This window comes from Glandiceps talaboti, chromosome 3 (genome assembly GCF_964340395.1).
Source record: "Glandiceps talaboti chromosome 3, keGlaTala1.1, whole genome shotgun sequence".
In the NCBI taxonomy this organism is placed as follows: domain Eukaryota; kingdom Metazoa; phylum Hemichordata; class Enteropneusta; family Spengelidae; genus Glandiceps; species Glandiceps talaboti.
In genome coordinates this window covers 15391003-15418038 of record NC_135551.1, presented here as the reverse complement: position 1 = coordinate 15418038, position 27036 = coordinate 15391003, and the positions used below count along the sequence as shown (strand labels likewise).

The 27036-nt window shown below is 35.7% G+C and overlaps 2 protein-coding genes across 2 annotated transcripts in view; both read left to right on the top strand.

Moving 5' to 3' along the window:
• The first annotated feature begins 581 nt into the window (after positions 1-581).
• Positions 582-22287, top strand: LOC144433113 (uncharacterized). The gene is made up of 26 exons (XM_078121423.1): positions 582-827; positions 1124-1280; positions 2900-3078; positions 3501-3605; positions 4914-5022; positions 5532-5626; positions 6516-6688; positions 7136-7184; positions 7631-7909; positions 8506-8588; positions 9186-9347; positions 10034-10145; positions 10644-10813; positions 11031-11175; positions 11591-11674; positions 11880-11950; positions 13420-13588; positions 13838-13957; positions 14439-14605; positions 15498-15558; positions 16471-16545; positions 17579-17752; positions 19255-19323; positions 19857-19967; positions 20307-20407; positions 22130-22287. Exons 1-26 carry the CDS (start codon positions 582-584, stop codon positions 22260-22262), a joined length of 3399 nt encoding a protein of 1132 aa, XP_077977549.1. The 3' UTR covers positions 22263-22287.
• Positions 22288-26113: 3826 nt separating this feature from the next.
• The window catches only part of LOC144433112 (transient receptor potential cation channel subfamily A member 1-like), a 21209-nt gene continuing 20286 nt past the window's right edge, over positions 26114-27036 (top strand). Inside the window, exon 1 of the mRNA XM_078121422.1 lies at positions 26114-26380. Coding sequence (XP_077977548.1) covers positions 26114-26380 — 267 coding nt within the window. The remainder of the gene's footprint in view (positions 26381-27036) is intronic.

Here is a 27036-nt window from a genome sequence, read left to right as displayed (position 1 = left end):
GGGCCCCCAACAAAGAGTGTAGTGGTTCTGTCATCTTCGCATAGCGTTTGGCCATGTTAACAAATCTTTATAGTGATAGGTATAGAAAACCATATCTAGTATACCCCCATGAGTATATCTGTTTATTTGCTGGTTTATTTAATTATTTTATTTGTCCCTATACTTGTCGTTCGTTTGCTTGTTCATTTGTCATTTATTTGATAGTTTATTTATTTATTTATTTATTTATTTATTTATTTATTTATTTATTTATTTATTTATTTATTTATTTATTTATTTATTTATTTATTTATTTGTTTGTTTGTTTGTTTGTTTGTTTGTTTGTTTGTTTGTTTTGTTTTGTTTTGTTTGTCACACGGTTCCTGGGTCCCCTGTGCCCTACCTTACGATTTGTGTTATTGAAAACAGAAGAACAGAAGAATACAATAAACACATTGTATGCCCAGGTAGAAAATACTGAATAGTTCGTCACACATGATGCGTCGTGTCTTTCTTGGTTCGTTCATAAGGTCCATGAACCGGACTGACGTATAACAATTTAGCATATCAGAGTGACCGAAGTATATAAACCGTACATCAACATGGCGGCGTTATTTCGACGCCGTGGAACAGTGGGTCCATTTCCACTAAAAGACTGGATTGATTTGGTGAGAGCAATAGAGGAAGAGCAAAAGGCAGCAGTACTTTTACAGAAGAAGACATCGAGAACACTGAGAACATCACGGAAGAACGACGGTGGTGGTCTGAAGAACTTGGTATCCGGTTCTGGTAACGGAGACGAGTTTGCTACTCTAAAGGAATTGGAATGTGAGCTAGATATTTGGCAGGTACTGTGACATCTTAATACATGTATATATACTTGGAATTCTTGAAATAGTCATGTGGAAAGAAATCGAATTTTCACGAGTCACTTTCAAGAACACACAAATCAATCCTATTTTGGTTGAAATAGTTTTTTTATGTATACACAACCAGTTTTTTTTTTAGAGCTTAATATTGTTGATTGTTTATTTGCCCTAGTTGTCATAGATCGAGTCACGGTTGGTGATTTTTCCCCTTCAATGCGTTCCACTTTTCAGGCTTACATTGTTGGTAATATTGAAGAATGTGTTCCACTTTTCAGGCTTCCATTGTTGGTAATATTGAAGAATGCAAACGTTTGTTGGACAGTGATATTTTGTTACTGGATGCCCGTGACATCACAGGAGCAACACCGCTTCACTATGCAGTTAGATACAACCACAAGGATATCGTACAGGAATTACTTAGTAGAAAAGTCGGTGAGTTGTTATGATGGTTCAATTAATGTTTTACACGTATATGGTGGTAACATATGTGCAGTCAGTAAAACATGCATTTTGGACAGAGTCCAGTTACACCGGTGTTGATAGCAGAAGTAGATAGTTACGAAATGATACCCTTGACCTCTAGAGTTGATAATGGGTTCGTGGGTGGATGAGTGAGTTGATTGGTTGAGTTGAGGTGAGGGGAGAGGGGGTGAGTGAGTGAGTGAGTGAGTGAGCGAGCGAGCGAGCGAGCGAACTATATAGCGAGTGAGCAAGTGAGAGCTTGCAGGTAGATGAATGAATGGATGGATGGAATGCTAAGGTAGATATATGGCTCGCTGGACGGAGAGAGAAATAAGTAAATGAAGGGATAAAATAAACTATCCCCACCAAGATTGACAAACTTTACTTGATATTTTGAGGAACAACGTTCAGTTGATATTTTGAGGGGATTGTATCATGAAAATGATATGACTGTCATTATAGCATTCCACCAAATGAAGCATGACAAAATAGCATCCCGTCATTACATTGGTCTATCTAGTATGTATACACCTTTTATTCTACTATAAACTTGCATCGCTTTCCTATCAGTAGATCGCATTTCTCACAAATGGTCAAACGGTATACAATCTATATACATTCAAGCATATATAAGGGTTTTGTCGTTATTTACCTGAAACTTTCACCTGAAAACGCCAACTCATGAATTGGTTGTGTAGGTTCTAATCGTGGAGAGTAAGTCCATTATTTATGTGAGTACATACAACAAATCAACGTCCATTCAATAGCTTATATCAACATGTCACAACAGAAGTTTTAGTTTGTGTAGCTGAATGCTCGTATTAAATCACGTCGTACACTGGGTCGTAATACATCATGGTATCATGCGCAATGTACAATGACAATGCCGGGGGTCATGCTATGGCTAGACTATAGCTGTAAGCATGTAAGCTATTTCTTGACTCCCATTTACCCTTCTCTCTTTTGTTTTTTTTGTTGTTGCCAAGGTTTTGTGATCATTTGTACATTTGGGTAAATAAACCACTCAAGCTTATATATAATAGCCTTCGTCCTTGAGGACTTCTATACTCTTGTCCACTTGGTAAATAATTCCATCGATGTCGTATCCTACAGACGTGGCCATCTTATTCGACATACTGGGTGGCGACATAATGTAATCTGACAAATGACAAGTCTCTTGGATAGCATGTCATCGTACAGGACCGTAGCCTGACCAAATTGCCGGGGGTGGGGGCAGAACTTTGTCTTGGTACAATCATGCATGCTGACGCGTGAAACAAGGCATTTCCTGACAAACCTATTCCGGACCTCTATTTTTGTGAAGATTCTGGGTATACCATTGTTGGATGATAAAAAGTCGACAATATTTTAGACACCAATTGACAGAACATTTAGTGGATTTTTTTTTGGGGGGGAGGGGCTATTGTCTTCCGTGGATCACTTTATGAATATTAGAATTTATATTTCACCACGGTTTCTAAGGTCAATCACGGCTAGCGTTGATGGAGATATGCGGTCTAGCGAGTATCGTGTTGTGTTTGTCTATTACTTACATTAGTATATTTCTATATTCCCTTTGTTTGTTTTAGATGTGGACCGTAAAGTTCCAGTATATAAAGGGACTGCACTTCACATAGCAGCAAGGAGAAACTTTACGAATATTATGAGACGGTTGGTAAATCACGATGCAGACATAAATGCACGAGATCGAGATGGTATGGTTCCATTACATCTATCCACACGGCATGGACATTTTGAGGCTACTAAGGTTTGGTATTAATATACAGGCGTATAAACCGAATGTTTTATAATGGGGGGTCAAAAACCAGTGTTGTATATCAACTAGTAAATTTTCGGAAAAATGTGAAACAATTACATTAGCGAGGGTTCAAGCCGAACCAATTACTGTGTGCTTCGGTATAGGCTTAAATACATTTGCATTTTTACCTCAAGTAAGGGGAGGTAGCGTTATGCTTCCGTCCGTCTATGTATGTATGTATGCATGTATGCATGTATGTATGTATGTATGTATGTATGTATGTATGTATGTGTGTGTATGTATGTATGTATGTATGTATGTATGTATGTATGTATGTATGTATGTATGTATGTATGTATGTGTGTGTGTGTGTGTGTGTGTGTGTTTGTTGATTGTATTTCTGATTTTCTATCCGTTCTATTATTTGTCAGTTGTTTCTATATAGTGGAGCAGACGTGAATGTACGAGACAATGACCAGATGACACCGCTTCATTATGCTGCACAACGCGGGAATGTACAGATGTGTGAATTATTGGTGAGGGTTTTTTTTTGTATTTCGTCTTGTGCCAGTGAACCTGTAGTGAGTCATTTGCTTCGTGTTGTCATTGTAAATCGTCTTCGTTTTCTCCATGACCATATACAAATGGAAGCCAATTAGGTAGAAACAAATTGTCGTCTGGCACGACAAAAATATTTGCTAACACTACTAAATGTTATTGGCTGACTTTAAGTTGATAAAACTCTTATCAATATGGCTACATTCTATTATCTGGCGAAGAGTAAAATTGCTACATAGTTATCGTTTTGAAGGACAACATTTGAAGTATAATTGCTACAGATCTTGACTTTTGTCCATTGACGTACGTGTCTTAGAAGGCAAAGAACCCTCTTCTCAAAATACATCCACTGTCTTCTGGGAGATGCCGATGGCATGCTGAATCATGGTTAACTGTCAAAAATGGCTCAAAACCGTTGTGGCTGGAGGAAACTTATGGTTGACTGCTGCGCAGCCGAACGATGATGATGATGTCTTAAAAGAGATATACATTGTTACAGTTTCAGACTACCGAACAATTTGGTGGTCTGAGTTGCCATGTATGATTTAGTGATGACCAGCTAAGAGACAATGATACACTGACACAAAGCAAACATAGTAAAATTGTTAAGATTTTAATCACGAAAAGTGATGAAATGAAATAGTGCTATAAGAATGTTTATTGAGCCAGACGATACAATGTAGCAATTTTAGTATAATTGTTTTGTTGAGCCAGACTATGGTCTGTTCTTAGTAATTGTATACTTTTATCAACTCCTAATGGCGCTTGCAGTACAGTGCAGGCTCTGTAAGCATATATGATTTAAATATTTCTCACAACAACCTCTGTGCTACTAGGACGTCCCCATTCAAACAGCGTGGTTGACTGGTGCACAGACGTGGTCTAAAGCTTACCCAATAAACTTCATCATTTCAGGAACCAATAACAGTAGCGACGCTCGAACCAGTAACTTGCAGATTCTGAGAGGGCCACTTTCTGTTGGTCAATCAGGACTACACTATAGTAGTAAAATACAAACTGCTGTTGATAACATGATAATTTCATTCAAAATTATCAATCGTATGACTTAAACGCAGACATTTTAATTGAAAGGTATAATTGCCATTGATATTATTGCCATTCTATGTGAACTTTTTGACGATAAGTTTACTTACAATATAAAGTCAACATGAATTATAAAACAAAATTCATGGGTTTGGCTTAAAAACGATTCCTGACTTTACTATTTTTCCCGTTTGATTTCTCGTTATACAAATTCATGACTTATGTATGTTTGACTTTTATAGTTAAGCTACGGTGCAGACTTGCTATCCACAGAGATCAATGACATCACTCCAGTTATGTTTGCTGCCATCTGTGGTAGTTTGGAAACAATGATGACACTTATGAAAGCAGGTATTTAATTGCGCATGCTCGATCTTTGCATTGCAATGATTCTGTAACCCCACTGGTACCAAATGTCTGCAGTGTACCTTGATTTTAGACGTCAGTGAACCTGACACAGAAGGTCGCCTTACTCGACAAAAATCTTACGTAACACTGTCACACTTTACTGTCAGACTCTTCTACAAAAGTCTTACAAACACTACTATATTTTATCGTCAAGCAAAACAAATTTCTGACATTGCTACACTCTTTTTGTGCACCTAAAATAAAAGAAGTAAAATGTAACAATGATAGATACCTTTAAGTCGATTCAGATATGACATTCTATTTCAGGTTAAAATGCTTGTATTGTATTGATATATTTATGAGCAGACTATATGTACATGGCAGTGAGGAATTCAAAAGAAAACAAATGCACATTTTTTAATGTTCCTAAACTAGTGCCATCCCAATGATTTTGTTATGCTTTTGTCAAAAATAGGACTAAAAAATCAAAAATGAAACTATTATCTGTTCAGGTAAGGACGTAAATGACTCTACCAGTTCTATGAATCACAGTGACGATGAGGGCAGTACAGCATTGCATTTAGCAGTTGCTAGGAGCCATTTAAAGGTTTGTATATATCTTTAATGGTTTTAGTGGTATGTTCTAATGTATACGATAATGAGATTCGTCTTAATATTAGTCTGTCCATACAGTACACTAGTATTACTATTATTTTACAAACAGAAATGACAAATTGAAGTTTTACAAACACACATACACTCACACCTACCCTCTCCCAGACACATACATACACGCACATTTACCTAGCCACACATGCACATGCACACAAACACACGCACACATACACACCACTTATCTACCCCCTCCCTCCCACAGACAGACAGCGAGACAGACAGACAGACAGACAGACTCATTTCACTTGAATAGCAATACGCATGCGTACCCCATACAAATGACTCTCTCGTGAACAACAGAAATAAGGTTACGGCAAGCAAACATAACATTTGTCCGATATAAAAATAGGTTGATGAATGGAAAGATGATTTAGGAATATAAAAATGATTCATCAATAACGATATTGAAAATCACGAATGAAAAAGTTTAACGAATACTAATATATTATTGTCGAACATAAAAAAAACATGTGTAACCACAAAAATAGACATCGACGAATATTAACATTAATTTACAAATTGATTTTAGCATCAAAATAACGATTTTACGTATACAACCTGTTAATTAACTAATGAAAACATGTATAATATTAAATATTATCATATCTTATTTTATGCATGAATATGTGTTATTGAATATTGCAACACACGGCCTGCCATACATGCACACAAAAACTGGCACCATAAATACCTACTTTTAATTAAAGAGAAAAGTGTAGATTTCTGATGCACAATTATAGTTCTAACATAATTAGCAGTCCATCACGGTGTCTACAATTTCCATACATCAACCTTGTAATTTATTTCGCTTATATTTTCAGATGGCTTCTTACTGCATTGGCCTCGGGGCAGAAATCAACGCCCAGAAATTGAATGGTTTCACTGCATTGCACATCGTAGCGGTAACGGGGTACGTTGACATGACAACGATGTTAATTGAGCGGGGAGCAGATATGGACATCACAGACCATGAACGAATGACACCTCTGCATAGGTTTGTATTTTTTTTATTTAAAAAAAAATAAAATTAGGATTAGTTTTTGTTGTTGTATTTTTCGTTTTTACCAGTGGTATTTTACTTTCTTTGGATTATTATGTAGAAATGATATACACTAGTCAGATTATGTATTGCAAAGCCTCTTGAGAGATTTGACGATAATCTGGCATTTTTCTGCAAGTGCTTTATATGAGAGTTAACAGAGCAGTTCTGTTGATAGCTGTTATTGTAAATTTACAAAAAATGATCCTGGTTGATATCAATGTACACAAGTCTTTTTGATAAGAGCCATTTTACAAAGACCAAATTGACAAGTTTTTTCTTCTTGAAAGGTAAAATGAAACTCTTGTCTACGTTTATGCTACATGTACATTTGCCTTGCTTATTTGTTACTCCAGACACTGCAGTTTTTAATACACTAAAATCAAGCATGTTCTCTTTCAGAGCATCAATTTATGGTAAAATTGAAGTTTTAGAAGTATTAGTCCAGAATGTAAGTTGGAAACTTATCTTTTTTTTTATTGAACGCGCACTAGGCTGATGCTTGTGAATACGTTGATGTCCAATGAGTCTCAAAAAATCTCTTTAACCACTCTACATTGCGCGACTTCTCTAAAAGTAAGAGAATTAAGATTATTCCAAATAGCCATGAAAATACCACTGCACACTGATGTAGGAAATCTGGGATTGGTACGCAGTTACCAATCAATGCTGATGTCACCCGTGGCCTAATATATCTATTACTCTGTCTATTGTTTCTACCTTATTGACCTATAATATGATTAACTGATCATAGTTTTAGGACGGACACAACCCCATTTAATTAGTTCAGCAAGTCTAACAATCATCATCATCATCATCATCATCATCATCATCATCATCATCATCATCATCATCATCATCATCATCATCATCATCAAATGCGTATCTCTTGCACAGGGAGCTAAACTTGAAGCAAGAGATATAGAAGGTTTTACTCCACTCCTCGCCGCTGCCTGGAAGGGCCAGACAGATGCTGCAAAATATCTCATTGACAAAGGGGCTAACATTAAAGCCAAAGACAAAGATCTGAAAAACTGCTTACACTGGGCAGCTGAAGGTAACCACACAGACTTTGCAAGAATGTTACTGGAGAATAGAGGTAACGTAGTGATGAACGAGAAGGATAAGAACGAACAAACACCGACTCACATTGCAGTTGAAGCAGGAAATATCCGGGTAAGTTAGACAAGTGTTGACCAAGTCATGTACTAAGTTACAGTGTGATGTGATGTGATGTGATGTGATGTGATGTGATGTAATGTGATGTAAAGCTATCGGATATGCTTTGCTATACTGTTCTGTGATACTTTTACCATTGTAGCCAATTCATCCACGAAGATGATAACTTTAAGTTCAAATATAGACTGTGTCAGCCGCCAAAATAAATATACATCTCAATGTTATGTTGATATGGTGAGTTGAATTTATACACAGAAGAGGATTACTATATATACAGCATTGCAATACTTGTATTATTATTATTATTATTATTATTATTATTATTATTATTATTATTATTATTATTATTATTATTATTAGTAGTAGTAGTAGTAGTAGTAGTAGTAGTAGTACCAATTTATTTGATTTGAATTTGTATAAGTTTGAATGGTCGGAGTGTGTCACCGACACCACCATGAGTTGATGAATCTGAACAAGCTTTTATCTCCCCTTGTTTTTTTTCCAACTGTGTAAACAATTGTTTGATTCTTGTGTGCTCTGGAACTCTTTCTTTTTTTCAACCTCATGTACAATCATGTGCATTTTTTTTGCAGTTTTTGAGATTGCTACTTAAACACAACGCTAAAGTGTACCGAAAGGATGATAGTGAACAAACGCCGTTACATTTAGCATCGAGGTAATTAGAAACGGAATTTAATAATTTCAATCATTGTTGAACCACGTGATTAGCAAACATATTGATATCTCTGATAATTGAGCCAAGATAAAAAAAAATGGAAGACAAGTATTAAAGTACTATGCATAATATTTAGAACTAGAGGTACAGGACTATCAGGACGACAACGATGTATATTGTTTTGTCAGCTTTTCCTGTATTTGCTATACAAGATGAGGATAGATGTTTTCTTTTTCTACTTGGCTGCACAACCATTTTATTTTAAGCTTACTGATGTTATTACTTGTTGGTTGGTTTTGAAGGTGGGGGGGGGGGGGGGGGGGCTGGTGGATGGGGGGGGGGGTATTGTTATTTAATATCACGTCCTTTCATGAAATTCTTGACCTTATATACAAACAGACTAAATGACTTCCATTATTCACGAGCACAATATTCAACGATATTAAACCTTTTGACTATTCATTGTCAAAGTGAACGACTTTTGTTATTACTGTAAAACCTCAAGAATAACAGTTGGTATTGTCTGAAAATGCAGGAACTACAGATAAATGGATGGCTTTAAACTGATTTAACATTTTGATTATAAATTAAATATAGCAAAGGTCGTCTAGAATGTTTGGAGGCCCTTACCGAAGTTAGCTCTAAGATTATCAATGAAGATGATGCCGATGGTAAAACACCGTTGTTATTGGCTAGCGAAGAGGGTCATGTCAAGGAAGTCAAACACCTACTTAAAGTTAGCGCTGACGTAGACAGTAGGTAGGTGTCTTTCCGTCTACATAGAGTGATGTCAATAGACCGTGTAGGTGAGGGATGGGGTAGGGGAGGGCGGGAGTAAGAATATTGAAACCAGTAAACCTGACACAGATCAACGACAATTTTTCTTTCTTTCTTTCTTTCTTTCTTTCTTTCTTTCTTTCTTTCTTTCTTTCTTTCTTTCTTTCTTTCTTTCTTTCTTTCTTTCTTTCTTTTTCTTTCTTTCATTTATTTATTTAACTTTATTTTTGACAAAAGTCAGGCAGTCCGCACAGGTGAAGAACACCTATAAACGTAGTGGATCCCAAAACAAATATACATAGAAATAAAAGACAACCGGCAAATGACACACAAACAACGATCTTAACAATATTGCCACTTTTCATCTACCAATCATCCAATCAATCGACTCGGAGTGTTAGTTAATATATTAAATGTTAACAATTCATCTAATGATAGCATTTACTTAATAAATAAATAAATTAATTAACTAATAAATCGACCAAAGTGTCATCCAAGTAGGCAGTCATTTGATCGATCCGATCAAGATATTGTTCGATAAGTCAATCGAATGGTCGACAAGTACAAATATAGTTGAGGCCATGCAAAGACAAATGACACATTGCTTGCACATACCTGTAGTGGTCAGCATACTTTACGTGATTTACAAAATAGTTTTTTGTTTCCAGGGATGACAATCGCCATACAGCGATAGCTTTGGCTGCACTGAATGGTCACGTGGACGTTATAGAGGTCTTACTCAATAATCATGCTGATATTGATGTCACAGACAAGAACAGGGTGAAGATGAATAATTGTTTTGTCACAGATCGCTATTTGGCATGATTTGAACTAAACCGCTTAGAGAAATACGTTACTGTTACAAAACCAGTACTGAACCTAAACTTTGACCCAAGCTTGGACAAATTACCGATCGCTATATCAAATTATGCGTTTAAAATACATGATCTGCATTTAATTGTATATAATGCAACCCACAAAAGTTTGAAAATTACCGCCACTTGCATGGAATGTCCTAACAAAGGCATGGATTTGCCCTTACAGGAGGAATTCAGTTTATATCTGGCTTTGTGTTGAATAACGCCCATGATCTAAGGATTGTAGCAAAAATGCAGATGCATAACTTGTCAATGTTATATGGATATTGTATGCTCTATTCAGAGTAAAGTCCACTATAAATATGATATTTGGTGAGCTTTATTTAAACAGTAAATAACAATTATCTCACAAATTGTCACACAACTTTTACATGTTTCTAAACATTATTTTTTTTCAAAGAACACACCGTTGCACCTAAGTGCCGCCAACGGCCACGAAGAAGTCGTTGAATTTCTTCTGAAAAAGGGCGCAAATCCACTATTAAAAAATCTCAAGGGCGAGAACTGTCTTGATATAGCGACAGAACAACAAGAGGACGTCGTAGCAACGGTTATCGTAAACAACAGAAGGTCTGCTTTCACCATTTATGGTTATAGAACGACGGAGGGGGAGAGACAGTGTGTGTGTATGTGTGTGTGTGTGTGTGTGTGTGTGTGTGTGTGCGTGCGTGCGTGCGTGTGAGAGGGAGGGAGGGGGAGACAGACAGACAGATTTCATTTCACTATTTTGACATACATATTTGGTGTTGAACCACACACTAATTCGTTTGATCTGCTTGTGACCAAGGTGGCAAGATATCATCTCCCAGCATGATAACTCGGGATATACATCATTCAATCGACTGATAGAGAAACTGCCGAACGTTGCTCACACCGTCTTGGACAAATGTGTCCATTATTCTCACAGTGATAAGTCTGATCCTGACATAAAGGTTAGTAGTATACAATATTTATACATTTTCACCAAAACATTGTTGCATAATACCAACAATTAGTCATTTGTACATGATAATTAGAGGTCGGTTTTATCCATAAGCAGTACAGCACATGTTGAAATCGTGATTTATCAGGGCGCTAATATCTGGGTGCGGACCCAAAAATCAAAAGTTATTGGATATCTTGCTCCATACCATATGTACTGTTACACGAATATGTTTACCGACAGGTGATTCAATACTGGTCATGGTGTACAATATTACAATTAAGGCATTATATCTAACATTATAGGTTTTTTAAAAAAGTTTCACTTACAGCTAGTTCAGCTTTTAATTGTCCTATTACTTATGGATGCACATATTGATTTTACATATGATTTTGAAACCACTCGGGTTTTTTTTTTCTTTTCAGATCACTTACAATTTCAAACACGTTGATCCAGGCCCAGATTCAATTACAGCCAGGAAAATAGGGAAAAAATGGACTGCTTTAAAAGTATGTAAAATTCCATAAAACTCAAACATTTATGCATGAGACAATATAGTTTACAAAGTATCCACATAGGCATGTCTTTGGCAATTATTCTTTTAAGACATATCACGTTATGTGTTTTGGCTGTTGCTACTGGCATGGTCTTGTTGCTAGGCACACAAAGCATTATTGCCTAAACAAACAATATAATGGATGCTTTCTGTTTCAGACAATGGTTCGCTGGAAAAGACAAGATCTGTTGAAGCATGATGTCTGTCAAAAGTTAATCAACTTAAAATGGTAACACTAGTAGTTTGATTGTCTTTTCAGTACTAGTACTTAATTAAGTATTTATTCTTAGAGCAACTTTGACATATGGGGACCCGTCAGTTTCTTTGGGGAGAGGGGGTTGGTGGAATGATAGGATGGGGGGGGGGGGGTGTCACCTTATTTTTGAAATTAGCAGTGGGAGGTGGGTCATCCTGTTTCTACAATGACGTATGACCTTGTCTGAACTGTGGTGTTGTCCCCATTTCGTACCTATATTCTTATTATCACTTCACCCAGTGTAACGTTGGAACACAGCAACATAATTATGCATACTACATGTATTACCTACCAAACTAGTTATAGAACATGACATGTAAATACTCAGGTTTGTTTCACAATCAATGCTTCATTTATGTTGAACTTGGGGGAGAAGGTTGTAAGTTCCATTACGGTAATCTTCATACTAGATAGTTTATAAAAGAAGTTGATCTGAATTGCTCTACTCTTCAGGATGAAGAGATTATATTACGCACTAAGTACACTTTCTATTTCGAACACTACATGTTACCGACGCTACAAATGACCACATCTCATCAGATTCCAGATTCTATGAAACATAGTAGGTAGGAGTACCTCTATCTGTTTTGGAATATGCAAAAAAGGATTCTACTATATTTGCCACTATAATACCAATTTTACGGACACTAGGTACATTTTAATATGACATGCGAAACTGATTTAGAAGTTGGCTTTAAGAGTCGGCAAATTTCCAGAACTTCCAGATGGAGACTCCTAGGACCCCATGAGATGTGTACGTGTCCCCATTTCAAGCTTTCACCCCTTAGCTTATACTGCCAAATGTTATTATTTTTTTGAATATGTCAATCCTATGTAGTTGAATTGCTAATTATATGATGGTGCTGTTTTTACAAAGTTTTTGCTATATAATACATACAATCAAGCAGTCCACTCTGATCACTATAAAAATATCCGGTATGTAAATATATAAGGATCATCATGTTTTAGATATAAGTGATATATAGGGGTTAAGCAGGCTTTGGGCTTTTCAGAGAGAGGGTGTTAAGTTCAGTGATATACAAATCTAAAAAAAAGGCCGGAGAAACTGACCGTTCGCTAAACATGGGAAAATACACAATGTATTAGTGAAGCTTAACTTTTAACATTCTGTGTCTACGAGCCATGCTAAAGTCACTCCTAGAAAGGTTATATGGGACATCTAATCGTTGATTTTGTACTAAAACCTGCAGCAGACACAGTTGCCTAAATCAACATCTAGCATACAATGACCGATTTGCTGTCATATATATATATTTACAGGTGCAGTTTCCTTTCTACTCATACAATAATGGAATTACACCATGGACGTGACATGAAGAATTTGAAATGTAATTCTAGTCGAATGTTACATAAATGTTTATTTGTGGTTTTCCACTGCACATACTAAAATCTGACCGTATGATATAAATAAACCTTTTCAGGAAGAAGTTTGGTCGAGTAATGTTTGGTCTTGACTTCATGTTTTACTTCATCTACCTTCTATCGCTAAATGCCGTGTGTCTTATACCAGACCACATTCTGACGACACCGCTGGACAAATATGGATGCCCTACTGAACCTGGCACCAACAGTAGTCTTTATTATTCCAACGTAAGTTTATACATATTTCCCATGATGCACCATTCAAGATGACACGTTCATAAATTTGAAATACCGTCGAACCAGATTTAATAACACCTCATAAGTATTCAAAGCATCATGTGACGAGAAAGACGAATCTGGTAAATTAAAGATATTTGATATGAATAGATTAATGTGTAATTATTTATACATAGTATTCATAGAATCTAGAAAAGAAGATTGGCGAAGGTCATCCAAGTCTTAATATCGTCTTTCTAGAGTGGAAAACGCAACCTGAGAGGTAACTATGAGATGGACTACTGGTTTGGCTTACAAATATTTATCGCAACCTACTTAATTATCAACGTCTTCAAGGAGATTGTAGAAGTACTTCAGTCGGTATGATATTATTGTTTAAACTGCCGCCCATCAGTCTTTACATGGTTTTACTTGATGCCAGATCGACATCATGAAACAAAACACAGGCATACATATAATGAAGGACCATACTAGGGTAATTATAACACGTGGAGGTTATTAATTCATGTACAAATTAGAGAAGCAGTCGTTGCAACTGTACGGCTCAGAATACAAAGATTATGTTCGTTTTTGGATGTTGATAAAATTGCAAGGCCGATGCTTCTGAAATATAGATATATAAGTGGAATCATACTACCACTAGCACAAACAACAATAACAACAACAAAAACAACAACAACAACAACAACAATAAAAGAACACATATTACAATATTTCTTCTTATCTCAAACCTCTTTGCGGGATGCCTTTCACAGTTATCACTAAAAAGACCTTTTTGCGACGATTTGCCTTTTAAGATATGATGGAACCGTTCTCAACGTACATATTATTTGTTTTCTAGGGATATCAGTATTTTATGGAGATTTCTAATTGGGTAGATTGGGGTTTGTATGCTAGCGCCCTGTACTTCATATTTCCACCAGGACACAAACCATGTGTTTCACAGTGGACGAGTGGTGCGGTGGCACTGTTCTTGTCATGGTTGAATTTCATACTCTATTTGAGAAGGTAAGTGTAATATCTTATCTGACTGTGTGTGTATTATCCAAAGAGAAGCTGTCACATAGTTGTCTGCGTGCACACTATTCTACTAGTCTAAAGTACATATCAGTGTAATCATATAAGTGTGATATCAGTTGCTTGGAATGTAACAGGAAGCATGAATGACATACCATAGGGATTATATGTTTTAGTGGATACTACAGTAAGTTTATATTATTTGATTACGAGAAATATTTTTCGGCCAGTAGCCTAATAATACACTTTTTTAACTTCCATACCAAAGTGGCAAGGGACACTGACATTTCTTTTCTCCCTACTTCTCTTCATTTTAAACGATTTATAATTAATGTTATAACTGTCTGACGTGATTCATAGTTATATGTTGCTTGACTTTATATTTCAAGATGACACACTGCAACTTATATATTCTCAGTACATTATATCACCATGTAACTGTCACTGAACAAAGTCAATATTTGAATATCATTCACTACATCATCGTTATGGGGTTACAACTTGTCTCTCATTGTTCGATGACATTTCCAATCATTCATTTAGGAACATATTAATGCCAAAAGTTAAATTCGTAATAAAAACTCATGTCGTCATAATCCTTGCTTCAACCAAGCGTATATCAAGTTTACTTTTGTACATTAAATATAATTTGAAAAAGAAGTCACACCAAGTACGATTCTGGGTGTGTGTTGTTTGTGTTTGTCTCACCATTCAAGTTCCCAAGTTTCTATTTTGATTTGACAAACCAGTCAAGATAAAGGTTAGACGTGTCTTCCATTTTTGTTTGTGTAATACACTGCAGAATAATTGTTCGTCATATTTAAGTACTTATCGATAACGTAATTGATTAAATATTTCTTTTCTTGTTATTTCTTTGATCTAGGATAAACGTATTTGGTGTGTATGTTGTGATGTTTTTCAAAGTTCTGAAGTCATTTCTTAAGGTAAAGTGGTGCTGTTATAATCTTATAGTAGGTCACATGGTCACTAACCATTCAAAGACATGCAATTAGTCGTTTGTATACCAACTCTTTCTCGGCTGAATTGTCACACACCTTGTGATTAGGTGTTTACATTGACGATCCTAACAAACAAGCAAAAAACAAACAAACAAACAAACGATATAGTTATCAGAAAAAGGGATGACTATTGGCCCACATAACACTTCAAAAAAGATGAGGGTAATGACAGACATGATGATTCTATATTGTAAAAAGGAAAGTAATCATGTCCCTATAGATTGATTTCAACTTTACAGTGCCCAACCTACTTTTTTATCTCTATTTGATATTCAATTCCTATACGTTGAATTCATCGAATATCATTCAATTAATTATTCTAGATATAGATCAGTGCCAGGGTACTCTAGTCTAAGTGGATGGAATGGTATTACTGACATTCACGACATAGCCAAGAAAAGAAACAAACCAACCAACATAAATCAAATAGAAATTTTCTGTCATATTTTCTATTCTAATCGAAATCTTAGGTTGTCGAGGCAGTAACAAACCTTATTACTTTGTGGAATAGACTTAAGTATATATATATATATATATATATATATATATATATATATATATATGTGTGTGTGTGTGTATGTATGTACGGCAGTGTATATTTCTTTGCATGTATTTAAGATGTCTTCTTTTGAAATGTGAATGGACTCTATCGAGCGAGAACTCTCCTAACATTTTGGAATACAAATTTTCTAATCACTCGTCTTAACCAATCTGAGAAGAATTTATGGACGAAAACCCCAAAGTGGTTGCTCCTTTGTCATATAATTACGTGTAAAAAATCGTTAAAATTTCCAGAATATACCTCGATCGTTTTTCACTTTTACTTTTCATTTACAGGTTGGCACTGTGTACCTGTTCTTTGCGATAGCCTTCACGTTCGCCTTCTATTTGATGCTTGCTGATATAAGTGAGGTGAGTAATTTACATAGCTACAGATATGTACGTCGACAGTTTATAAATCAAAGTAACAGTCAGTCCAAAGCTCGAAGTCTGTTTACTACTTATGATATATTTATGTGATGTTCGATCGAATTCGTTGACTTCGAGAATAAGATTCATAGTTATCATAAGTTACCTGGAATGAACTTAGATGAACTTGATTGACCTTTGAAAAAAATATAGACTTTTATTTAGACTTACCTAGCTGGTATTATGATACGATATGATATGATGTGATGTGATGTGATGTGATATGATGTGATGTGAGATATGATATGGTATATGATACGATATAGTATATAAAAATATTTGATATGATATGATATGATATATAATATGATACATAATGTAAAATATGGTATGTGATATATGGTATGGTATGATATGATATCATGTGATATGATATGATATGATATATGACGATATGATATGATATATGATATGATATATGACATGATATGATACGATATGGTATGATGTGATGTCATGTGATGTGATTTGATGTGAGACATGATATATGATATGGTTTATGATACGATATAGTATATGATAATATTTGATATGATATATGATATGATATGATATGATATAATATGATATGATAATATAACTGATATATGGTATGGTATGGTATGATGATATTATATGACGTGATATGATGATATAATATGATATGATATTATATGATATATGATACGATATATGATGATGCGATATGATATATATGATATATGATATGATATATGATATATATGACATGATATATGAGATGATATATGACATGATATGATATGATATGATATATGACATGATATGATATGATATAATATGATATATGAAATGATATGATATGGTATGATATAACATACCTCATCGTCAATCCTCGAAACTTGAAATGTGATGTCACATGCTTTTTAAAATTACTTAAATTCATATATGGGTTGGGGTTAGGGTAAATTTCATCATAAAAATTGTGACCAGACATCACTTATTTTTTTTCATGCAGGGATTTTTCAGTTCGTTTGGCTTCACCCTCCTTAAAGTTCTCGTAATGTCTGTTGGAGAACTTTCGTACGCCGGGATATTCTACGGGCCAGATGAACTCTTTGACAAAGTCATTGGACTGTTCTTCTTTATTGCTTTTATCTTTCTGATGTCTATCGTGATGATGAATCTCATGGTACGTTATTTTGTCTTTATTTTGTCTTTATTATTTTCTACAGTAAGTGGAGTAATGATGGGCGAATGGTTAGAGTGACCGGCTTGGAATCCGCAGGTTGCAGGTTCGAGCCCCATCGCTGCCATTTGTTTCTGACTGGCAAAAGATTTGACCCATGACTGTCCCTCAGTCAACCCAGCTGTATAATTTGGGACCTGGGTGGAGTTTGCAATGTAAATGCTCTAAGCCTGTGCACAAAGAATGGCTGCAATGGAGTGCATGCTCCCCGGGGTGTAAAAGAGCCGTTGTGCAACTATAGATCAATGCCAGGGGAAATAATAATTTGAGCACAAGTGGGAAACGCTATGTTATTATGCTCCATATTTCAACGATCATTACAGTCATTGCCTGGGTTTAGACTTAGTAAAACAAAACCAGACATTCTTATCTTTAGTCAGTTCGTAAAACGATGTTAAAAACTTTATTGCAATTTCAAAGTCCTTTCATTGACAAGTTTATTTTCAGTCGCAAAGCCACTACACAGGTTCGTTCGATTGTTCTGCAAGGTCAGATGATGCTACGTTACTGCAATCGCGACATTGAGATTACCTTGCAAGCAGTTTGCTAAAGAATTTGCCCGCACAATGTGGCAGGTTGACAATGTAAATGTAGGTAATGAATGATAAAGGGTTGACAGAAACGCCAGTGGTCAATAGATAGGCTTAATTTAATAATTTTGATAATTTGAAAACTTATGTAATTTCCAATTTCAAGATTATCAAATACAGTGGTGTATACTCTTGGTAAAAAGTACGGGTTTGTTATTATAGCCACAGAATTATACTACACTCGTGCACGGTGTTTATTCAAGAAAAAAGCAAACAAGAAAACTTTGTATGTATAAGGCCTAAATATCGTGTGATTCTGATTACGCTCAAAGTCACAATAGGTGGGGGCAGGTTGATTTGTTATTTCTTTAAAAAAAATATTTTAGTCTAGTTCAGTTAGTTGTGTAATTCCCGTGTTTTTCCATATTGTCTCTGTGTTATTTTTTTCCCATCAGAAGAACAGCCATTAAAGTTTGGAAGAACATTTCAATAAGTGGATGCCAGTTTCCGTATCCATTGTTTCTCGCGAGATTTCACAATTTTCGCGATTTTATTATTTTGTTCCCAAATACATAACAAAAAAATTAGGGCGGCAGTGAAAAACTAGTTGGGGTCGGATAACCGGAGTGAAACATCTTTTAGGCTTATCAACAAATTAAAGAATCGCTCACGGATCATGTTATTATGAATTCATAATTACAAAAGCAATTTAATATCATCACACATAATTTAATGAAGTGTCATAATTAATGTTTGAAGTGTCAGGTATTAAATACACTATTACTGCTCTGCTCTGTTTTCTTATACATTTTGTAGAAGCTCTGAGCTAGCTAGGATCTCATTTTAATAAATAAATGTTTCTATCATATACGCTTCAAGTGAACAATACATCTAATTGATTGTCTACTGTCTTAGCTTGGTGTTGCTGTTGGAGATATCGATGAGGTGCAAAAGTATGCATCGATTGAAAAGTTAGAAATGGAGGTATGTGTTGTAATTTGCTATAATGTTTGATGTAGTACGACTGAGCATATGTAGGATAGAATACACCGTTCAGTTACATAGTGGTAATTAATGTACCAAGCATGGCAAAGGCTGTGATCATTTTGTTGTATTAAACGCATATGTTATATACTTTTCACAACACCAAAAGCCAACGCAATATTAGGGTCGAATAATTCATGCCGCTGCTATTGATTACATCGTTCCTATTTCAACTATCTAGTAATTGAAACACCGATTCGTATGACGTAACCCTCAAGATATGATATGCAATTTTATAAGAAACCAGTGTCGACTCCTTCGTTACCGTTAAAATCTCATGGACTACATTACGGAACACATGTAAAACGGTGACAGTGTCCACTCATTGCACACGGTACAAGTACTGAAATAAGGTTTATACCCTAGGAATTCTAATACCATTACTAACTCCCTGGTTAGCATACAAATGTGTATCTAGTGTATACTTGGTCCATTGTTCTTGCTAACTAGGAATCTCATTCTATCATTTTCAGGTCAATCTACTAGATCATATGGAAAGAAGCTTACCGAAATTCGTCCAACGTAACATATACACCTCTAAACTTACATTCCAACCAAATAGTGATGCTGGCTGCTGTACCAATGTAAGACTATAAAATGATATATTCTGAATACCCACACACAAGACAGACAGACAGACAGACAGAGACACAGACAGACAGACGGACACACACACAGACGACAGACAGACAGACAGGCCGGCCGACTGACTATGAAACATCACCATTCAAGGCTTGCTTTAAAGTTCCTGGGGTCATGTCACCGATTTTCAAAAAGTCAAAGCGAGAAATAGATTTACCAAATTTAACATCCAACTTTTTTGAAATTGGTGAACCTTCTAAAGACAAACTCATCTATTACATAGAGAACCATTGCTTAAAAATTAGCAATCAACAATAATTACAGTGTTAATAACTTTACAGTTTTCAAACCAGAACGGAATGGCGAAGGAAGGGGAACAGCAACAGCAGGATGACAATGACCCTGAAAGTTTACTGGATGACATGGAGGACTTTCGAGCGCGGTAAGTATTCCATTTTTACCTCCCGGAGTGTTATTACATGCTTTTGTCTGTCTGTCTGTCTGTCTGTCTGTCTGTCTGTCTGTCTGTCTGTCTGTCTGTCTGTCTGTCTGTCTGTCTGTCTGTCTGTCTGTCTGTGGACACGATATCTAAAAACAACAGCACCAATTCTAATGAAACTTGCTACACATCTTTTATATGCTAAACACAGAAACTGGGTAGATTTTGATAAACATTCAATAAAGGTTAATTAGTCATTTACATAATTATTGGTTTTTAGTAATTAGGCTATATCTTAAGAACGTAAATTTCAAATTCAATATAATTTGGTGTATACATTAAACATAACAAAGCACATATGTATTATAATGCTCGTTGATGTGGCTTATAGTTTTGAAGGTCTTGGTAATTTGCATAATTAATGAGCTTTGGTAATTAGGCTATATCGTAAGAATATTAGCTACAAATTCAATATAATTTGGTACATACATCAACCACATCAAGGCACATATCCTATAAAGCCTGTTGGCATAGTTTTCACTTTTAATGATTAATTTGCATACTTAATAATTTTCGGTAATTAGATTGTATCTTATGGATGCATATGCATTCTTCAAATTGATTTAATTCGTATATAAATTAAACATGACAAAGTGCATATGTGTTATAGTGTTTGTTGTTGTAGCTCATCGTTTTAAAATGATAAATTTTCACAATTAATGATTTTCAGTAATTAAGCTATATCTAAAGAATGCATATTTCATGTTCCGCAACATTTGTTACATACACCAACAATAGTAAGCATGCACATCCTTTAATCTGTTGGCACAGTATTTAGTTTTAATGAGTGCTTTGAATAATTTTTTAAATAGAAATATTCACAGACTATTGTCTCTCCCCGGGCTTATATTGATTTCTTCTAATAAAAGGTTGCTGAAAGGAACACCTATGCAGGGTTTAAAACGTTTTTACATTTTTACAAAGATGTAATATTAACTTGATTTTGTTTGGCCATTAGTGTGATTTGTCAAACAAGTTAAAATTTTGGTAGATATCTTAGTATTTGACAGAGGAGTTTGGAACTCGTGTAATCTTCCTTCATTATCAAACTCACATTTGTCTTTCAATCCTAGGTTTCAACTATTTTGAAGAGTTGAAAGTGTAGTCAAATTGATCCTAATATGACAACTGTGTTATTTATGGGGGACTGTTTTTACTGTGGTCACGTGTAGTGCCAACTGATCAAATAACGTGACCATGCATGCATGCAACGTGTTTCTACACATATATTATTCATCAAAGATAGTACAATATCGAGGACTAGGGATTCTAGACATTGCCAACTTTTAAATGAATTCTGTGAAGTCATTTAGTGCGATAACTATCATATTACAATTTGTTGTAGGAAAAAAAATGTAATCAACATTTGCATTGTAAACATATTTTCTCGGTCTTTTTGTTTTGGGTTTATGAAATTCAATCTATTGTCTTATCCATTTGCGAAGATGATATGCTTTTTTAGAAAAAAATATGATATAGTGTGTTTTCATTGTTTTTATTCTAATTGATAATTTAATTTTTGTTACTGTTTCTTGGCTTCACATATTGCTTAGACTATATAGTCTTAGACATGTTAATTCTGTAACTATTTTTATCCTTATGGTTGAATAAAAGATGGATCTGAATCTGATATGTTGACTAAATTAAACACTAATTACTCCACAGGGTTCACAAGCGACAGAAATTGATGACACAGGTGTTGGAACTACACAGCAGTCTCCTACAAAAGATGGCGGAGAAAATGGAAATCAAATTTGACGAATCAGAGTTCAGAAATGTGCAGGATTTGGCAAGTTGAACACAATTTCAAGTGCGGGTCATCAATTGGTGCTCGTATAAGGAACTGTCGGCAGTCAAATCCCAACAAAAATGTCTTTCTAGGCAAATTAGATATGATGGGTTGGATTTGATTTTTAACCCCCCCCCCCTACGTGGGTGCTATTACAGTGGCCTCCGTCTGTCCATCCCTTCGTGCTTTCGTCCATCCGTCCGTAGTACGTCATTTCTCAGACATACAATATGCTATTTCATTCATAACTGGCACATAGGTGACACATCATATGATACATATGCACGTCACTTTGTTTTGTGACATATGCAAAATTGACCGAATGGCAGCCATATTGGTAGTTCAAAATCGATATTTACACCTTAACTCAAACACTGTAATACATAGACTCCATCCAAGTGTCTACCCCGTATTATCAGGTACAACCTTTCTTTTAAGACATTGACCTTTGACCTTGACCTTCGGGATCAATTATCAAAATCTAGCCATTTCTTGCCTATCACAGAGTCTTTGACACTTTGTCTTATTTATTTGTTGTAAAGTTCTTTAAAATTGTGTCCAAATGTAATATACAAAGGGTTTGGTTTTTAATAGTACTCATATAACTCATCGCAGCAGGTGGTCATATTTGGAGTAACAAATCATGTATTGCTGCATAACTCAAAAACAATTCAATACATAGAGAATCCATTTACGTGTCTACCCCCATATCATCACATGCAAGCTTTCTTATAAGAAAGTGACCTTTACCCTCGACCTTGAATTCTGTGTACAGTATCAAAATCAAATTATTTCTTGCATATTGCAGAGACCATCTGTATCATTTATATGTGGGCAATTTCTTTCATAATTATGTCTGAATGTAATGCACAACAGAACAGAACAGAACAAGAGAAATATATAATATATGCATTAGTGTCGATGCTCATTTAATGTTTAACTTAATGGCGGCCATATTTGTAGTTAATAATCATGATTTACTGCATAACTTGGCATGAAATCCCCAAGGCCCAGGTTTTATTCAACATTTAAGTCTGGCCAGGTATAATGCAAATTATATTTACAAAGTAGTATATATATCCACAGATACAAAATCACAGTGAAATTTCTTTGCTTAAACCATACAATACAAGACATGTCGGTAAAGCCATCTCTGACGGAAAAAAACTAATTTTTTTTTTTTTTTTTTTTTTTGGGGGGGGTGGGGGTTGGTGGTGGTAAAAATGTGGGTTTAGATGTTCTTGAAGATTAACTGTGTGTTGTTTTTTGTCCTTTATACCAGTCTCTAAAGAAGGGACTACTAACAAATAAGTTTATACAGTACCCAAAACGAAACAAACCCAATAACTTTAGGCCAGAAATCAACTTACACTTTTTTATTTGTCTATTTTTGTGTACAAAGCTTTATCACTTAAGACAGAAGACATTACTATCGTTGTAATCTCTATTTCATCTTTCAATGTGTTACAAAGTATTTCACAGACAAGGGATTTGCTTGTCTGTGATTATTTATCCTCCGAATGATCGGTGGTTGCTGTATTTTTATGAAATAAATTCAATTTCAAGTGGACAAAAATGTGAGGTACTATTTCTTTGAAAAGACAACAATAGTTACGTGAACTAAGATGATATTTCTCATTGTGTGTATGTTTAAAAGCCGATCTCAAATTAGGATTGGACTAATACGAAAAGACAATTATATCAATATGTGATTATGTGTTCAATATATAACACTCATCGACAACGTGCTTCAAGCACAGGGATTCGAAACAAGGTTTTTGTATTAGTTTACAAATGTTATTTTTTTGTCACTGGTGACTAGTCGAAACAAGCTTTTTTAAATTAGTTACAACGGTCGCAGACATCTCAGGGTCGCCGTCAATATCTCCGCAATATTATCCCTAGTATCTTACCCAACTGTTCCCGTTTTACAGCACACCTGTGAGACCTACTCCTCTACTGACACCACACCTGACAATTAATTCATAACATAGTTGTCAGCAGCAATTTGTCAGCAACAAATAAGCTTTTGCGGAAACACTGCTCTCCCCCCACCTCCTTTGACCTAGCATCTTGCTGCCAATACTGCTTATACATGGTACAATGCGACAATAGAGCAAGTCCTCGTCTTTTGTGTTGTAACTCATAGTGAACCATAAACGTAGCCAGCGATCTCTCACAAACGATGCATTCAGTGAATGTTTACGTGATGTGACCTTTACTCATGTTACATATACTCAGATGAGCTACTTGTTTCTTTACCATGGTCACTAGTGATGGTTCTATGTGATTGGATGTCAATACTGTCCATCATACAATATAATTAGTCTAGTCCCTATAGGCTATACGGTATCGTTACGATTTACACCACCACGTTGGACCAGACATACTGGAACAGGCTAGATTATTATGGCGGTCATTATTTTGTCTGCATTTAGATTAATTCTGTATTTACTATTCTGAAGGTATTGGATTGTATAAACTTATCTTCATTATTCAAGCAGTTCTTAGGACAGAAATGTGTGAATGAAAATATGGATATATTAGGTAACTAAACGACGTTAAGACAGTGTCTACACTGAGTATTTTGGCGGAGTGACACTTACAGTGTATTGATCTAGCTAGGCTAACTTACAATGTACTGATCTAGGGTTACTTGTCAGGAGCACCTAAATCAATACCGTATATCACCTGAGGGCGTGTCGATTACACCCGGAACAAAAGAGTGACATCATAAGGGAGCCTTCAGTAATTACAGGGGGAGGGCCAGGGGAAATCAGGCCCAGACTATTGTGTGAAATGTGACTCTCCATTGATTCTGTCATGCTAAAAAGTGGCCCTCGCGGGCACGCAACTTTCTTTCTCTAAAACATGTAACATGACCCTCCCCTGTTAAAGTAGTTCAAAATATATGGCTTAAATGCTGTCAGAAATGGGAAAGGACACGAGTCCTAAAGTCAATAGTAAGGACTTAATCCCACTGCTGCCACCATGTTGAACGCGTTTAAAGGCATTGGTTATTTCTCCACTACTACAACAATGTGAATATGTATGAAGGGTTAATAAATACGTGTACCTGTGTATGTGGATCTCATTGGCTGAGCTGAAGGCCGCAAATCCCAAAGATTAGATTTGCACACTGCCGACATTACCGGGACTTAGGTCAGCATCACCGCAACAATATCCCCAGTATATTATCCAACTGTTTCCGTTTCGAGACCCACATAATTTTTCCTCACAACTCACAATTAATTGACTACATGGTTGCCAGCAGCGATTTGATTATTATGGGCTGATATCATGATACCAAACCCTATTAACCCTAACATCTCTCTAACCCTAATACATCCATGCTAACCTTCACCCTAACCATAATCCTAACCCTAACCCTAACCAAAACCCAAATGGCAGCAATGGGATTTGGAACCGGTAGCAGCATTTTAATGGCACCCCCCCCCGCCCAAATAATTCAAATTTAGACAATACATTGACTCAAAGTACACTGTGACCCCATAATTCCACCCTGCCTTCTCCCCTTATAAATACTGAAAGCTCCCTTATTGTTTGTTTACCAATGTAAATGCAAACCCGTTTGTAATGCTAATCAAAAGAAGCTGGGTAAATAAAGAGTACACAAAGAATAGAACGACTATTTCTTTGTCAAGTAACGTCGCAGTAAATCCGTACATAGAATACACACCTTTACATAGCTGCATGCGTCACTATTGTCCCATTCTACGTATACTATACAATATACAGTGACATTATTATGAAGAAACAGAGAAACCCTAGAAATTCTACCATGGATATATAACCGATCAACAAGTCCACACAGTCCATTTATTTAACTTGAGATAAAAATGGCGGCTTTTTCCCGACGATTTCGGGAAATCAGTCCTTCGAAATCGAAGTTGTCAACGGCAGAGGCGACGGACCAATGGACCAACCTGTTGAAAACTATGAGAACACAGAAAAGTGTGACTGATATCTGGACTAAGAAAACAACACGCACACTTAGGTCAACACGAACGAGGTACGGTAATAATCTGAAGAATTTAGTGTTTGGTACTGACAACACGTTTCCCAATTTGAAGGACGAAGAAGGTGATATTGACGACATTTGGCAGGTATGTGTTTACACAGAGAAGTAAGGTACTTGTCTGTGGTGAACTCTCTGTCGTCGCTATGGTTTGAACCTTGTCGACATATTGATGTAGATACCTTACTAAGTTAGAGGTAGGACTGTTTTTACAACAGTTACGGTAAATTCAGTAAAGGGGATTTGTACTGTGACATTCATATAAACACACTGATTAGACAATACTTAAGAAGCTTAGAATTTCAAAGAGAGTTAAGGAGTCCTTCTTCGAAGTAGACTTTACTATGATAATTCTATGATTGAGATAATGACATTCGGATTTCAAGTTTGGAAAAAGCGACCGTTAATTTCAAGTTGGAACATAGACCCTCGGCGGTCTGTGGTTTGAAGTACAGTTTCAATACTTACAGTATGCCTCGGCAGAATATAGTAAAATGTGTGTCTTGGGGTGAATATGGACGGAGACAAAACGTTTCTAACTGGCCTGGCCCCGGGTGTTGACATCTCAATACTAAACTATAGCTATAAAGTGTCCGTTATTTGTTCAAGAACCAGTCTTGACCATAGGGCAGGGGCGCATATTATTTCTTGTCATTGTTGTTTTCCTTGTCTACGGGCTAAATATAATGTGTTGACGAATATATTTCCCCTACTTTTATGGAAAGAACACTTGGTTATCTTCTA